Genomic DNA, 14,236 nt, shown 5'->3' on the forward strand with positions numbered 1-14,236 from the left:
CAGGCAATTTTCGAACAGTACTACCGTAAAAGAAAATATACCCAAGAAACATACCTTAGACTGACGTGACCATGCTAGCAACCACTGCTGTGTGGTGAACTCAATGTCAAAGTCCAGGCCACTCAAAGCTTGACTACCACTGAGTCTACGGCAAGTGGCTAAAGCGATGAGGAACAATTAGTCTTAAAAATCAGCAACTTGATACTGATGCCTGCCAGGGGTTCAAACTCATTGCTACGCAGGAGTTTGAGGACCAGAAAGACATCCCCCTTGGGAAATGAAACCCGAGGTTTAGACACCGCTGCATTGCTAATACCCGAAAGGACATTAGCGATGAGGGAGGACCTGATCAAGTGTTCAGTTCTGCGACCAGTAGCGGCCGCAATCGTGGAAGCGATGGCAGATCTGTATCCAAGAAGAGTCTTAGAAGAAAGACTCTTCTTTTGATACACTTCCACCAGGAAGTTGGCCAAGTCCTGTGTTGAGGGATAAAGCGGCTTTATCCCCTTGGACAAGGCGAAGGTGGCCCAAGCTCTCCAGCGTAAGTCGTAGAGCTGATTAGTTGATCGCCTCTTAGCGTTCAAGGAAAACTCTACTGAACTCTTGTGCAATCCTAGTGCAAGCAGTTTGGAGCGCACAAGAGCCATGCGGTCAAGCACAGACTCTCTGGACGTGGATGAGGGAGGCATGATCGAGGCTGGAGCAGACCTCCCCCGTCCAGATCCAGAGGTAGAGGGTCTACGTGGGTGAGACCGCGAAGATCTGGAAACCACGGAGCTGTTGGCCAGTAAGGCGCGACCAAAATCAGTCTTGGTCGTTCCTGCAGATATTTTGCCAGCACCCTCGGAATCAGAGATGTCGGGGGATAGGCGTAAGCATCGAGGAGCCTCCACAAGAGAGTGAATGCGTCCAAGTGGAACGCATTCATGTCTCGAAAGGGGCTGACGTACCTGGGAAGCCGAGCGCTGAATCGAGTTACGAACAGATCGATCAGAGGACGGTCCCACCTTGCCCACAGACGCTGTAGAACGTTGTGAGCGATGGTCCATTCTGTGGAGAGAACCTGATCGCCCCGACTGAGAATGTCGGCCAGGGCGTTCAGTTTCCCCGGAACGAACTGGACTGACATCCGGACCTGATTGGTCTGGCACCAGAGCAGAATCTCCTCCGCCAACAGGGAGAGGGACCGAGAATTGGTGCCCCCCTGGTGGCGAAGGTAAGCTAAGCATGTGGTGTTGTTGTCCCCGTTGAAAATCAGAGGGGCCAAGGACAGGCCGAATGGGAGGGCCCGAAACTCGAACACCGTGCCCTCCCAAACGAACCGGAGCAGATGTCGGTACCCCGGGGCCACCAGGATGTGGAAGTAAGCATCCTGGAGGTCCCAGACATGGCCCAATCGTTTGGCCGGATGGCCAACCGGACCGACGAAGGGGTTTCCATCTTGAACTTGCACCTGTGAAGGTACAAGTTCAAGGTGGAGAGGTCCAACACCGGCCTGAACCGGCCGTCCTTTTTGGGGACGGTGAACAGGCGGGAGCAGAACCCCAGAGAAGGCTGAGAAAGGGGGTAGACCGCCTTCTTCTCGACCAACGAGTTCACCTCGTCCTGAAGAGCCTGCCATCTGGCAGGCTCTCGAGGAGGGGGGAACGTCCAAGGTAGAGCGGACAATGGAGGTTGTGACGACAGCGGTAGAGAAAACCCCGACCACACCACCCTCAAGAAAAACTGGTTGGAGACCAGTCTGCCCCACATGCCGCGGGCCCGAAAAAAGGGAACCGCCGGACGAAAGAGGGGCAACTTGAGGGGGCGTCAACGTAGGGCCGGGACTCACTGAAAATTCTGCTGGCGGGCAGGCGCAGGCTTGCGACCACCCCCCCTGGTGGTGCTGCTTCCCCTTACCTGTCTGAGCACCCTTCGTCTTGCTTGGGAACGCAACAGGCGCCTAAGAGGAGGAAGAAGGAGGCAGTGAAACTGGCTTCTTCTTCTTCTTCTGAGGCTGGGAGCTGGAGGTGACTGTAGCACTTCTCTTACTCCCCGCCGCCGTCGCCGAAGCAGCGAGGCCAACCATCAGAGAATCAGTGTTCCTCTGGCGTGTGGACTCCACCACAGAACGAACAGTGTCCGGATGAAAGAGGGAAGAAGGCTGAGGAAACGTGTTCCTCAGACTCTTCCTCATATCCGGAGGCACTATAGAAGTAGGCAGAAAATGATCACGGAACAGGGCCAATAAAGTGGACCAGTGTTCCAATGGCCAATTCTGCCGCAGACGTCACGCACGATCGCACGGCATGCAAAGCCCGATCCACTCGAACCGTGTCAAGGACCCGAGTGGAATCGGACTCTGCCCGATTGGGAGGGTCCAACAGTGTGGACAGCGTGCTCATCCATGTCAAGGCCTGTGATTGGGCCTCGACTGTGGAAGAAACGGTGGCCTCAAGATTGTGGAACGAAGCAGAGCTCAGTTCCACCTTCTTGACCGAAGGCACCTCCCCAACGAACACATCACCGTCAGCCCCACCCTAAACACTCGAAGTCTGGAAAGGGAGAGTTCGAGAGTCAAAGGGAAAAGGGAGGGACGAAACAGATTGGACACGAGGAAACAGTGGAGGTGCGCCTCCCGAAGGAAAGCATGGCACTGAACCCGCGTCCTCCCGAGGAACATAGGTCGCGTTTGCACGTGAATCTGTACTCCTCAGGCGATGTGCTGCCGCTTCCACCGTGGCACTTAGACTAGGGTGGAACGCGAATTGCCGGCGGCCGGATCGTTCATAAAACGAGCCGCCGGCAGACGCGGCGTGAGCCTCCCGCGCCCGGGCCGAAGCGGACTCAAAGGACGAGAGGGCGTCTCAGGGAAGGACGTCCTGAAACTGTTCAAACGTCCTTCTAGCTGTGCGAGGACGAGCCTCCTGCCTCTCGTCCTCAGACCCCGGGTCCACGTCCTGTGTGTCAACACTAGACGACAGACGCTTAAGAGAGGCATCCGTGACGTCAAGACGCCGCGTGATGTCTGTCATGTACTGTTGGAAAGTACGAAGCATAGCTTCGGAAGTTCCATCAGAAACCGGCAAGGGTAGAGTTTCAGTGTTAACCTCAGGGCGACCCTGATCCTCCTCCCTATCGTCCTCCGACTCACTCTCCTCTTCACTTCCCGACAACTCCTCAAAAGCAGGAGTGTAGGGAGCTTGAGGGGGAAGAGCCGAAAGCGATGAAGCAGGCTGTGAAGAAACGCCCACAGAAGCAAGAGGCCGCGAAGACCCCTGCCCCAAAGACGAAACGTCTCCAGCAGCCGAAGGGGGAGAAAAACAACAACCCTGCGACTGTTGGGTCAGCCCAGCCAACGAACCCCCGCCATTTATAGACTGAACAGGAACCCATCGGGTCTGATCAGAAAAGAAATGGTCCGGTCCGGTCGGGGGTGCCGATCCGGTCCGGTAGGGTGGTCCGGTCCGGTGCCGTACCATCCGGAGGTCCCGTTCAGCACCGAACCATCGTACCCACAGAAGTGTTCGGGTGGTTAGGTCCGGACGTGGACATACCGTACCATCCGGACCCGTAGGTCCGGTGGTCCGGTATGGTCCGGTTCGGTGCCAGACCATCCAGACCAACAGAGGTGGTCGGGTGGTCCCGCACCGGACCATCCGGACCCGTAGGTCCGGACCCGTAGGTCCGGTACCATCCGGAGGTCCTGTTCGGCACCGAACCATCCGTACGCACAGAAGTGTTCGGGTGGTTCGGTCCGGGCGTGGACGTACCGTACCATCCGGACCCGTAGGTCCGGTTCGGTGCCAGACCATCCGGACCAACAGAGGTGGTCGGGTGGTCCGGACCGGTCCGGTAGGGTGGTCCGGTGTTCCGGTCCGGTGTTCCGGTCCGGTCCCGTACCATCCGGAGGTCCCGTTCGGTACCGAACCATCCGTACCCACAGAAGTGTTCGGGTGGCTCGGTCCGGACGTGGACACACCGTACCATCCGGACCCGTAAGTCCGGTATGGTCCGGTTCGGTGCCAGACCATCCGGACCAACAGAGGTGGTCGGGTGGTCCGGTCCGGACCGGACCACCGGTCCAGCACCGGACCATCCGGACCCGTAGGTCCGGTCCGGTCCCGCACCATCCGGAGGTCCCGTTCGGCACCGAACCACCCGTACCCACAGAAGTGTTCGGGTGGCTCGGTCCGGACGTGGACATACCGTACCATCCGGACCCGTAGGTCCGGTTCGGTGCCAGACCATCCGGACCAACAAAGGTGGTCGGGTGGTCCGGACCGATCCGGTAGGGTGGTCGGGTGTTCCGGTCCTGTGGTCCGGTCCCATACCATCCGGAGGTCCCGTACGGCACCGAACCATCCGTACCCACTGAAGTGTTCGGTCCGGACGTGGACCTACCGTACCATCCGGACCCGTAGGTCCGGTGGTCCGGTATGGTCCGGTTCGGTGACAGACCATCCGGACCAACAGAGGTGGTCGGGTGGTCCGGTACCGGACCATCCGAACCCGTAGATTCGGTCCGGTCCCGTACCATCCGGAGGTCCCGTTCGGTACCGAACCATCCGTACCCACAGAAGTGTTCGGGTGGCTCGGTCCGGACGTGGACATACCGTACCATCCGGACCCGTAGGTCCGGCATGGTCCGGTTCGGTGCCAGACCACCCGGACCAACAGAGGTGGTCGAGTGGTCCGGTCCCGACCGGACCACTGGTCCGGTACCGTACCCTCCGGACCCGTAGGTCCGGTGTGTTCCGGTTCGGTGCCAGACCACCCAGACCAACCGAGGTGGTCGGGTGGTCCGGTCCCGACCGAAACACTGGTCCCGTACCGTACCATCCGGACCCGTAGGTCCGGGGGGTCCGGCAAGGGCCAGAGGTACTGTCCCGCACCGGACCCTAAGGTCCGGTACGGTCCCGTACCATGGGTCCCGTCCGGACCAAACCCGGAGGTCAAGTCCAGTCGGGACCCGTGGGTCCGGTTCGATCCCGACCCGTAAGCCTGGAACGTTCCGGACCCTTGGTCCGGACCATCCGTCACCCGAACACCAGACGCTAAGGAATGGCGTGGGGTCAAGACGGTCCGGTCGGAGGTGTCGGTCTGAGCAACAGAAACAATGTTCCCGTCGCCCTGACCATTCGACAGAAGTACCACGTTCTGTCGAACACCTCCACGTCCAGTAACTAGTCGGCCGGAGCGTTTCAAGAGGGACAGCCACCAGTCACACGGACGTCAGAGGGAACCGTAGTAGCAGTGGTCGTAGGCACGAAGCCTGAAACCCCTGCCCCCACAGGACCGCCCTGAACGGGGTCAATTCGCATCCCAACCCCAGCGGGGAGGGAATTCAGAGACCCCGTCATCTCCTCCGATCTCCCCCCCCAGGAGGCCGAAACTACTGTCAAAACAGCAGCAGACGACCCAGCGAGGGAGTTCAGAGGAGGACCCGTGTCCCTCCTGGCTTCCACAGCGGTGGAAACCGAGGAGGGCACAGGAGAGGCACCGGAAAAAGAAAGATTTTAATGCCAACTGCACCCGGTGTTCCCAGGCGGTCACCCATCCAAGTACTAACCGGGCCCGACGTTGCTTAACTTCGGTGGTCGGACGAGAACCGGTGTTTTCAACGTGGTATGGCCGTTGGCTGTCAAAACCTGAGTCTCTCCAGTAGCCCCTAGATCGGATTCACCAACCCCCAAAGAGGGTTGGGAATCGACCTGCCCCCGGATTCGAGCCAGGGGGGAGAAGGAAACCTTCCCCCCAGGCTTGAAACCGGGAGGAGCTGAAGCCTGAGACTGAGGGCCGGACAACGGCGTCGAAGGGGGGGAAGCCTGTTCCACTGAAGGAGAAGGAGAAAGAAGCTTTTTCTTTCCCCTCGACCTTCCCCGAACCTTCGACGGCGCAGCCCCGCCCGAAGTCCCAGGCTCAAGCCCAGCCTGTTTGAGCAAGCTCGCATTGAGCTTGCTCAAACAGGCTTTCTCCGCCCTCCCTCGCCGCAAACGCAAAGCGTTTGGGGAGGGAGAGTCGGAGCGCCGAAAGATCCCCTTCTCCGTGCGTAAAACATGACGCTGGGCGCCCGGAGAAGGGTTGCCCCCGGCAGACTCTGGTTCCGTAGAACCAGAGCCCAAAACAGGACGAGACATCCTACCTCGCCCTGTACGTACCCTTAAAGACCGAGAATTAACAAAATTCAAAGAAAATTTAGGTCAATACTCAAGTGAATGCGGCGAAACGAGAAGCAGACGACCGGTCACCACGAAGTAGGACGGGAGGCACGCCGAGTCCGCCACACAAAAACGGAGGCACAAGTTGAAGGAAACACAACGTAGCCTCAAGCCAGAAGTGGAATAACACACAATAATCCAACAGGTGATAGTCCACACAGAAAAGGAGCCTCTTAGTCCAAAATAATCCGGGAGCGTAGCAGAAACACAGCCGGTCTGACACGCGCGAAAAAAGAAAGAGGACGCGCCACCTACATCCTGTAAGGGGGAAGCACTCGGACAGTGCTTGGGATCCACGGTGGCGCATGGTTATGGGAGATAATTGTACCCACTCAGCGTTTTGTCCAATTTTTTCGGCCTATAATAGATAATGTGCAAGAATAGTACTGTCGAGGTAAGTGTTATATTGACAAACCTTATGTATGTTTTAAGTGCTTTTGAATAAGCGAACATTGTAATGGAGAAGGTTCCTGTAGATAAACCATTGGAAGCTTCAGGTTATGACATTAACGGCGATGAAGATGAACATTCTCAAAGGCCTAGGCGTGACATTAAGCCTACTGAAAAAGGTAGAGAGTACCAGATTGAGATCAAAACTAGAAACTTTGCAAGACAACGAACATTCTTGGAACGAGCAATCGGTGAGGTAGTCACAGAGCTTAACCAAGAAACTCCTAATCAAGAGTCGTTAACCAGTCAAAAACAAATTGTTTTGAGCATGTACAAGGATCTTGGTGACATAGAGAAAGGTCTTCGTAGTATTGGTAGCGGTGAAACCATTCAGGAAAGTTGGGATGATGTTCAGAGAACAGTTCAGAACATTATGTTTGACATTGATCGAGCTCTTGACAGACAAACGACTAGCGTGCAGGTGGCTAAGGAGCCTACTTCCAGGCATAGCAGTGTTACACCTAGCGTTGGGTCATCCACCCACAAGTCAGCCAGTGTTAAGTCTGCCATTCATAAAGTAGCTAGCATTACGTCAGCCATCCACAAGTCAGCTAGCCACAAGTCAGGTATCAGGAGATCAGGTAGCCAAGTAGCTTCTCGCGCCGAGTCTCTCCGCTCTAAAAGTGTTAGCTCTGAAGACACTAAATTGGCTCTTAAACTAGAGGCTGCATCCCTGGCCATAAAAGTGGAAGGTGACGCAATAAAGGAAGCTCAGTTTAGTGAACTGGATCTCTTACAACAACAATATGCTGAGAGAACAGCAGCTAGGCAGACTGAGGAAGCTGAGAGAACTGCAGCTAGGCAGACTGAGGAAGCTGAGAGAACTGCAGCTAGGCAGACTGAGGAAGCTGAGAGAACAGCAGCTAGGCAGACTGAGGAAGCTGAGAGAAATGCAGCTAGGCTGATCGAAGAAACTGCTAGGCAGGCTAAGGAAGCTGAAAAAGAAGCAGCTAGGCAGGCTAAGGAAGCTAAGAGAACAGCAGCTAGGCAGGCCGAAGAAGCAGCTAGGCAGGCTAAGGAAGCTGAAAGAACAGCAGCTAGGCAGGCCGAAGACACAGCTAGGCAGGCTAAGGAAGCTGAGAGAATAGCAGCTAGACAGGCCGAGGACGCAGCTGAAGCAGCTCTTGAAGATATTAAACAGAAAAAGGCTTTGAGACAAATTCAGTCCACCGAATTGAAAATTAGCTTAAGAGAACAACAAGCTATGTTACAAGTATTGGAACAAGGTGAATCCGTTCAGCAGGATCTCCCTGATCTACCGTCAGTTGATTTGTTGAACACTAGGTTCCACCCTCGTCCTTTCGTTCCCTTGTACAGTCTTGTAGCCCCTCCTCTAAACAATGAGCAAACAGCGATAGGAATAGGGACAGGTGCTGCCGTCATTGCTGACCAAGGGACACACCAGACATCCTTGGACGTCACGTCTGTTCCTGTCTGCCAAGCCGCCGTCATTGCTGACCAAAGGACACACCAGCCAGCCTTGGACGTCACGTCTGTTCCTGTCTGCAACGCCGCCAGCACCCGTGACTTCTCTACTGTCAACGCTGCTGTCACCAACTTCATCGCAGGAACCACAACGACTGAGCCACGACAGCACGCGTTACCTGTCGTGGACCTCGTCGTTGGAGTCAACGCCTCTACACGCGCCGCTACTACCAACAACGCCACCTATGAGGCGTACGGACCTCAACGTAGAGAGGATGTCAACGCCCCCCATCACGCCGGAACGAGCGCTCCTTTCGTCCGTCAGGAGCCCTTCACACCCAACTACACGACGGCTGCAACTACATCCTCCATGCGGCCTACAGCGCTGCTGACCACACTGCAGCACCCTCTCGGTGCGTACGCTGGTCAGCCGCCTCTGCACAACGTTGGACACTCAACGACAAGCGTCACAGGCTCTCGCCCGCCTGATCTCGACCACACAGGTTGGTCCTATCACCTACCAGAGACAAGGGAAGGTGATGAGACGCAAGGACAACACACCTACTTCCCAGAAGAACGTCACCAACGCATGGACCACAGACGTTTTCAAGTTACCCCACCCTGTTTCCCCTATGATACCCACCTACATCCCAAACCAGAGCCTTTCGTGCCCACATTCCTGGACCCACATCAGACCACCCCCAAAGTTATTTGGGGAAACGAAAACGCAAGGCCCCCTGCGTACATGAACTTTGACAAGGAATGTCATGCAGATCGTCCATTTGCCTCCTACCCCCCGTCTGCGTACTACCAACGTCCACTTGCTACTCCTGCAAAGCAGGACACTCCTATGGACTCTCTCGCCAAAACCCTATCAGACGCTCTGATGATCAACCGCTTGCCGATGCAGGAGCCGTGCATTTTTGTTGGTGACCCTCTCCAATATCCAATTTGGAGGTCGTCGTTTTCGTTCCTCATCGAGAGACAAAACATAACCAGCAGTGAGAAGTTATTGTATCTGCAACGGTACATCGGAGGTCAAGCAAAGGAGGCCGTGACCGGCTTCTTTCTGCTGAGAGAAGGTGATGCCTACGAGAGAGCCATGGAAGTGCTGGAAAATCGGTTCGGCAACTCATACGTCGTTTCGCAAGCTTTCCGGACCAAGCTGGACGAATGGACCCCAGTCAAAAGCAAGGATCCCAAGGGACTCAGAAGTCTGGCCGATTTCTTGCAGCAATGTTCCGTTGCTGCCCAGGAAGTTGGTGGACTGAGCATCCTGGATGATGCCCAGTACTTACGGAAGATCGTCGGAAAGCTCCCAGACTGGATGAGTCACAGATGGTCTAGAACAGTTGCTCGAACTAAGGTTGAAAAGAAGAGGTATCCTCTGTTCAATGAACTCGTGTCGTTCGTTACCCTCGAAGCAGACATTTCTAACGACCCTGTTTTCGGCTTGACAAGTGCATCGGGGACACCAAGAAAGTTCACAACGAACCTGTCAACCCTGACAGAGGATGTCTCCGCATGTCTGCACTGTCAACTTCCGGACCATGACGCTGGGACATGTAAGGAACTCATAGTGAAGCCTCTGGTTGAGATACGAGATTTTCTGTTCAAGAACCGTATCTGCTACGGATGTCTGAGAAGCAAGGATCACCAGAGCCATCAATGTAAGCAGAAACAGACGTGCAAGAAGTGCAAGAAGGCTCATCCCACTTGTCTTCACGATGACAATTTCAAATATCAGAACAGTATGAGTGAAAACAAAGGGGCGAGTGAACACAAGAACAATTACCGTACCTCTGCTGCTGACGTTCAAGAGCCACTGTCATCGTCGACTCCTACGGTGTCTGCTCTTAAGGCCAGCGAGGAAAACAGCATCGGTTTCACGTCTATGATCGTTCCCGTTCTCGTTTCCAGTGACTCTAACCCCAACGTAGAAGTGCTGACGTACGCACTACTGGACACTATGTCCAACGCCACTTTTGTAGTGCAGTCAGTGGCTGAAGAAGTTAAAGCCAAATCGCAGCCGACTACACTCAGGGTCTCCACACTGACTGAGGACAATGCTGTGGTCTCCGGCAGGAAGTACTCTGGATTGCGTGTCCGGTCTCCTTCCTCCAGTGAGTTTGTCAGGCTCCCTTCTGCCATCTCACGACCTTATCTGACCGTTGACCCCACTCATATCCCCACCTCAGAGACTGTCAAAGCTTACCCACATCTCCAACACCTGTCTCCAAAACTGCCCCCCTTGTACCCTGACTGCGAAGCAGGCCTCCTCATTGGCTACGACTGCGCTGAAGCCCTCATGCCCCTAAACGTTGTCCAAGGACTGCCATTCGCAGTAGAGACTAAGTTAGGTTGGAGCATCGTCGGCAAGGCACCGCATTCCGTCGCCTTTGATGGCATAGCCTCGTCCATGCGCGTCATCGTCAAGCCAGGATCGAGGGAAGAAGAACGTGTAGCTCACGTCTACAAGGTACAGGTGGACGAAGTCTCGTGTACTGACCCATTACATGTTATGGAAAGAGACTTTGCAAGTGACTCAGGATCCATGTCCCAGGACGATGTAAAGTTTGCGAAGATCGTGAAGGAAAACGTGAAGATCAACGAAGCTGGTCACTACGAGATGCCCTTACCATTTCGACCAGAGAAACCGTCCCTCCCCGACAACAGAGGTGCCGCAGTCAAGCATCTGAAGGGCCTGAAACGCCAGAAAAAACAAGGGTACCGTGATGACTGCGTCAAGTTCATGACATTAATCTTGTACGGACTGATCGTGACGTGTTTTGCCTCTAGGGCAATCCACATTGAAACCCTGGATGACATGTCAAGTGATTCCTTCATCAACGCCCTACGCATTGTTGTCTTGCATGACCAGAACTTGTGCAGATCAGAGTGGTGCATGGCTCGTGTAATCGAGGTGATGCCTGGATCTGATGGACTGGTCAGACGAGTGAAAGTGCATGTTGGAACAAAGGCTCTAGACAATCACGGCCGTCCCACTGGTGATAGTCGCATATTAGAGCGACCTATTCACAAAATGACCGTGTTAGTTGATCGTGAAAATCACGAAGACAAAGCTGTGTAAGCAAAACTGAAAGAACATCGAACTTTGGAGTGCTGTTCCGATTTGACAGTTGTAGATTGTTGCAGTTTGTTTTTATACCAGATGATGTAACGGACATTTATGTTTTAAGTGGTGCGTTTTCTTTATGCCGTCGAGTAAATGACCAGTGGCATTTAGTTGAAACGAGATGTGTTGAAACACTGAAAGTGATTGAACCGTAATATTGTTGTGTAAATGTTTTGCAACACAATGATTTTGAGTTGTAAATTTGAAATGTCTAAATCTGCGTTATTCTTCTTTTGATATAAGGAATGTGTTTGTACAAAGGTTTTTTGAAGTAAATTATATTAATATAATTTCCGGTGGGAGTGTGCATGCCGATGTGGCATGCAGTCACCTACTTTTGTTGTAATTACGTTTGCTCAAGCCATTGCACGATGTAAAAAGAAGTAAACCGTGTTTTTATTGTGTCACTTTGTTGTGACCCGTTTTGTGGAGCGTTAATATTTTTACGTGAGATTCACGTGCTCCTTGTTCAGTTGTTGTGACCTGGTTTTGGTCGGAGTGTCACAAACTGCGTCGTTTAGTTCTAGAACACCGTGAGATTCACGTGCTCTTTTCCGTGTTTTGATTTTGAGGTGAGCCCTGCGAATCTGCGTTGCAAGTTTTAGAATACGTGTGACTCACGTGTTTTTAGCTTTGTGATGTCAGCTAGTTCCTTGATGTTCTTTCTGTTAAATATACCGTTTTAAGTTTTGGGCATGCACGGAGTGCGTGATCGGTTACTGATTGGTTGTAAAATAGTAGTTTCACCCGATTCTGTCTTAGGAATGTTGTTGGTTGGTCAATCCGGTGACCTTTGACTTTTGAATAACTATTCCATGTTAGGTTTTTGTTTCCATAAATACCGCTGCTTGACTCCTGTCTCGTCAGTCGATCTGAGGGTTTTAGGAAGCGTTTGGTTTTGATGTAAACGTATGAAGGTTATCAAGTGAACCAACGGAGTGTTTCTTATGTTTTAACGTCAACGTAATGTTCTTGGAGACAGTTGTTTCTCAAGTGTGAATCGTTTTGTGCCCTTCGTTTGTGAGGCAACACGTTTTTGGTACTGCTGGTCAACCCACACAGCGCATAAGGTAATTTTGTTGTTACTTGTTTGTGTTGTGTTTTGGTCGCCATTTTGTAATTACTTTGTGAGTTGTTTATGTATAACGTGAGTTGAAAGTCTGACTTGTTGTAGTGTTTCTTTATTGTGTGTTCAACTGTTCTAGTGTTGTGAACGTACAGCAATGTTTTGTAGACGCTAGAAAGTCGCTAATGTTTATAATGATAACTTGTGTTTTCTGTGGTTAACGAAGTTCGAAGTGAAACGTTTTCTCCGACTTTTTCAGCCTTACGTTAAAAGAATTTAGGTAAAAGAAGCTTGCGGTCTGTGGTGATCGTTTGTAAACGGGCTTATTTCTTGTAACGTTATTGAGGGAAAGTGGATGAGTAAATATCTTGTTTGTGACTTTGATTAACGCAGGAACGTTGTCGTTAGACTTTTTTGGTATGACAGTTTGCTTTGTATTCCTGGCCTGATGAGTCAACGTTTTTGTATTTTTCTGAAAGTAGCCATTTTGGTTTTAAACGTATGTATGCTAAGTTTCTTGAGTATTCTTAGTGCTTATGGTATTGTTGAACGTACGGAACGTAATTCTTTATTGTTGTTGAACGTACAGAACGTAACTCTTTATTGTTGTTGAAGGACTAACCAACGAGTGTTTGGTAATTGTAACTTTCGTGTCTGTTTGTCTTCGCCTGTCTTGTGATTGTTTATTTTTCTTGTATTTACTTCTCGTGTCTTGTTAATGCATTTTAATACCTTTTGCCATGTCTAATAATTTGTTTTCTTTTCTCTTTTTCTTTCTGTCCATAAGTTTTTTACCGCAATAAGTAGTATCGCAATACGTAGTATCGCAATACGTGGTACTGTAACGATATATATACATTACTGATCCCTAGTGTCAGATGTAAAATAATAAACCAGTACTTTTGCGCGTTATCGCTTGTAACCTGTGTTTGTCATTTCGTATGAACAATATGTAGTACCAGCCTCGCTCACGAAGGCGCGCACACACACACACACATACGTACAGAAACACATGCATGGAGCATCCATACAAAACACCAGCGTGCATACACACACACAAACGTTACTGTTCCAAACAAAAAAGGTATGCCCACCCACACAAATACCCATTAAAACAACACACACACACACATTGCTCTCATTCTAACAACACTCAACTTTCCGTTCAACAGAACTTTAGAATTAGTTCATAGGATTGATTACTATCGAGCCCATGCCTTCTCGATACTACAGGTGCAAAATTAATAACTTAAAACAATTCAAGGAAATGTGGTAGACTTAACACACAAAACTGTCTAGTTTCAAAGCTTACTGATAGTTTCCCCTCGTAAGGTGTCATCAACTCCAATTGGCTGTGGAGCGTCTTTGGCAATGTATTTGGTGAAAATACTCACGGCGTCTCTCTCTATACCTGCAACAAAGCACCGTTAATGCTACCTCAAGGGATAATGACAAATTAGTATCAATTATATTCCCTGTCTTGCACATATTGATCAACAATCGTACACATCTTTCCATTGCACACTTGTGTATTCTAACCCTTATTTAAGCATAAACAAGTATTCTTCATTCAGGCTTTGAACACGGTCTACAAGGTAAAGACATTTAAACTGACAATCATTATCCTGTTGGCATGTTTCATTGGTTTCAAACAAAAAGTGTGCATGCAAAAATCGACATCGCTGTTTATGCGATTACATTCAGTGTGCCACCCTTCCCCCAAAAGCGGTGTATGGCTGCCTAAATGGCAGGGTAAAAACGGTCATAAACGTAAAATTCCACTCGTGCAAAAACACGAGTGTACGTGGGAGTTTCAGCCCACAAACGCAGAAGAAGAAGAAGTGTGCCACCCTCATTTTCAGCTGCTATGAAATTCTTACCCACAACCGATTTTTCTTTCTTTCTTTCTTTGGTGTTTAACGTCGTTTTCAACCGTTCAAGGTTATATCGCGACAGGGA

At 51.5% G+C, this 14,236-nt stretch overlaps 1 protein-coding gene and 1 non-coding gene across 3 annotated transcripts in view; both read right to left on the reverse strand.

The window, feature by feature from the left end:
* Positions 1 to 14,236, reverse strand: part of LOC138975517 (A-kinase anchor protein 10, mitochondrial-like) — a 36,827-nt gene that overhangs the window by 12,110 nt on the left and 10,481 nt on the right. For both annotated transcript variants that reach the window (XM_070348221.1, XM_070348220.1), the window contains exon 5: positions 13,590 to 13,688. In XM_070348221.1, the coding sequence (XP_070204322.1) occupies positions 13,590 to 13,688 (99 nt within the window). The remainder of the gene's footprint in view (positions 1 to 13,589; positions 13,689 to 14,236) is intronic.
* LOC138977579 (5S ribosomal RNA) lies at positions 5,503 to 5,621 on the reverse strand. Its single transcript, XR_011459377.1, has one exon. It is a non-coding gene; the product is annotated as a 5S ribosomal RNA (ribosomal RNA).

The sequence above is a fragment of the Littorina saxatilis genome, linkage group LG9 (assembly GCF_037325665.1).
Source record: "Littorina saxatilis isolate snail1 linkage group LG9, US_GU_Lsax_2.0, whole genome shotgun sequence".
NCBI lineage: Eukaryota > Metazoa > Mollusca > Gastropoda > Littorinimorpha > Littorinidae > Littorina > Littorina saxatilis.